The 2,601-nt window shown below is 42.0% G+C and overlaps 1 protein-coding gene across 1 annotated transcript; it reads right to left on the reverse strand.

Moving 5' to 3' along the window:
* Nucleotides 1-322: 322 nt before the first annotated feature.
* Nucleotides 323-1,505, reverse strand: LOC123992766 (claudin-4-like). The gene has a single exon (XM_046294259.1). The coding sequence runs from the start codon at nucleotides 1,317-1,319 to the stop codon at nucleotides 684-686; it is 636 nt and encodes a 211-aa protein (XP_046150215.1). The 5' UTR covers nucleotides 1,320-1,505; the 3' UTR covers nucleotides 323-683.
* Between the last annotated feature and the right edge of the window lie 1,096 nt (nucleotides 1,506-2,601).

Raw genomic sequence — 2,601 nt, forward strand, 5'->3', positions numbered from 1 at the left:
TCAAAAGACCAAGTAGTGGAAAATATATCAGAATTGGGCTGCCTGTATACAGACAAATTCTTATTTTCCTCATCTCTTCTTGTTTTTCTATTTTATGATCAAGTCAACATGAATCTGATCGTTATCAAGCATCTGAATAGTTATTCTAAATAGGTCAAGGTTTACACACCAAACAGAGCAGAGCATAGGGGTGTTTGTACTGATACTGGATTAAATGTTTTACCGCAACAGAAAGACAATTCACCTCACTAATAACCCAGTGAAAGCACATTTTAGTGATTCACTGTTGAGCTTTCATAAATAAATGGATAATACAGACGTATTATATTTATATTGTACATTTTATTTACAATGATGACACACTTGTTTTAATCACAGGAACAATGTTAAGACAGTGCCAAAATGGAGACATAACTTGATATACAGTATTCCTAACCTCATGGATTTCATCTGATATTAACAAGGGTACTTCAGTAGTAGAGAATATCAGCTGTTTAAAAAAAACTAAAATACTTATATTATAATTATAACATAACTCGTAACATTATTTTAACTCAACAAACCCATTCAAGTTCTTTGTGATTTAAAACTCTCACAGTTTTTGTTATGAGAACTGTCTTTAGTGTCCTCATTTAAATTCAATTTGATTAAGTAGATCTTAACATGACACTGACATGAACATCTCAGACATATTGCATGGGTCCAGAGGAGGTGGATCTGACCTGAGAGAACTTGGCTGGATAGTGGTGGTCCTGCTTGTGGGGACAGTTCCAGCACAGCAGCCCCCCTCCCATCAGCAGCAGTGCTGCAGCACCCCAGCCTATATACAGAGACGCCCCCAGTTCCCTCCTCTGGGCCTCGATCAGCATGGGGTTGTAGAAATCCCTGATGATGGTGTTGGCTGACCAGGACACTGGGATGAGGCAGAGGATGCCTGAGATGATGTAGAGGACTCCAGCCACAATACAGGCTCTAGCCTTGGATCCCTCCTCTGCTATGCAGTTGGTGCATTTCCCTCCTGCAATCGACAGGCAGATGCCGAAGATACCTGTCAGGATGGAGATGATGATCATTGCTCTGGCGGCCTGGAGGTCCTGGGGTAGTGCCAGCATGGAGTCGTAGACCTTACACTGCATCTGGCCAGTGCTCTGCACAACACAGTTCATCCACATTCCCTCCCAGATGGTTTGGGCCGTGACGATGTTGGCTCCAATGAAGGCTGTGACCTTCCACATAGGCAGGGCACACACAATGATGACCATCAACCAGCCGATCAACGACATGATGATGCCCATGATCTGGATTCCCTGGGAAACCATCTTGAGTGAATTGTTCCTCACACACACACTGTCCACTGATTGTTCCTGACCTCACACACGTCAACCTGAGTATCACACACTCCAACCTGAGTACAGACAGGTCCCAAGGAGTCGAGCTATTCCCAAAGAGTTCAGAGATGGTTCACACAAAAGGGACCAGTATTTATAGAGTTGTGTTGTAGGAGGTGGTGTTTGTAATGTGTTAAAAACAGAGATATGATGCAGGTATATGATACTACAAGTCCCTGCTCTGCTCCCATTTGTTGAGAAATGTTTATACACAAACAGACAGAAGCACGGTGACCTCTAGCAGTGCTGACCTAAGAGAAAAGAGCAGCTTCAAAGTCATGTAGCCACTTGACACGGAAACAAAACAGCTATTCCTTCTGACTCACTACTATGGGACTCATATCAAAGAATGACTTGGAAACTGACTATGGAGTTTTAAAAATAGGGATTTGAAAAAAAGAGTTGGGTTATTAGGAAATGTGTTATTTGGAGGTGTTTAAACTATATATTTTTTATGACTGCACACTAATATTTGATTGACACTTTATTCAGGACACAATGTTTTCACTAAGACTACCAAAATACAAGATGAAGTGGGGTGTAACAGAATGTGGGGTGTAACAGAATGTGTGGTGTAACAGAATGTGGGGTGTAACAGAATGTGTGGTGTAACAGAATGTGGGGTGTAACAGAATGTGGGATGTAACAGAATGTGTGGTGTAACAGAATGTGTGGTGTAACAGAATGTGGGGTGTAACAGAATGTGTGGTGTAACAGAATGTGGGGTGTAACAGAATGTGTGGTGTAACAGAATGTGTGGTGTAACAGAATGTGGGGTGTAACAGAATGTGTGGTGTAACAGAATGTGTGGTGTAACAGAATGTGTGGTGTAACAGAATGTGGGGTGTAACAGAATGTGTGGTGTAACAGAATGTGTGGTGTAATAGAATGTGGGGTGTAACAGAATGTGTGGTGTAACAGAATGTGGGGTGTGACAGAATGTGTGGTGTAACAGAATGTGGGGTGTAACAGAATGTGTGGTGTAACAGAATGTGGGGTGTAACAGAATGTGTGGTGTAACAGAATGTGGGGTGTAACAGAATGTGTGGTGTAACAGAATGATGATGTTTTATGTTTTTATTACTGTAGGGGACACCATTGGACAATGAAGGATGCTCAAGAGGTGAGTGTCATCTTGCTCAAGAGGTGAGTGTCATCTTACTCGAAATCCAAGTGTAGACTAAAGTAGAAGTCACATTCCAGTGGCAAAGCC

The sequence above is a fragment of the Oncorhynchus gorbuscha genome, linkage group LG13 (genome assembly GCF_021184085.1).
Source record: "Oncorhynchus gorbuscha isolate QuinsamMale2020 ecotype Even-year linkage group LG13, OgorEven_v1.0, whole genome shotgun sequence".
Lineage (NCBI taxonomy): Eukaryota > Metazoa > Chordata > Actinopteri > Salmoniformes > Salmonidae > Oncorhynchus > Oncorhynchus gorbuscha.

Coding starts and splice junctions, on each gene's coding strand:
- LOC123992766 (XM_046294259.1), bottom strand. CDS start 1,319: ATGGTTTCCCAGGGAATCCAGATCATGGGCATCATCATGTCGTTGATC.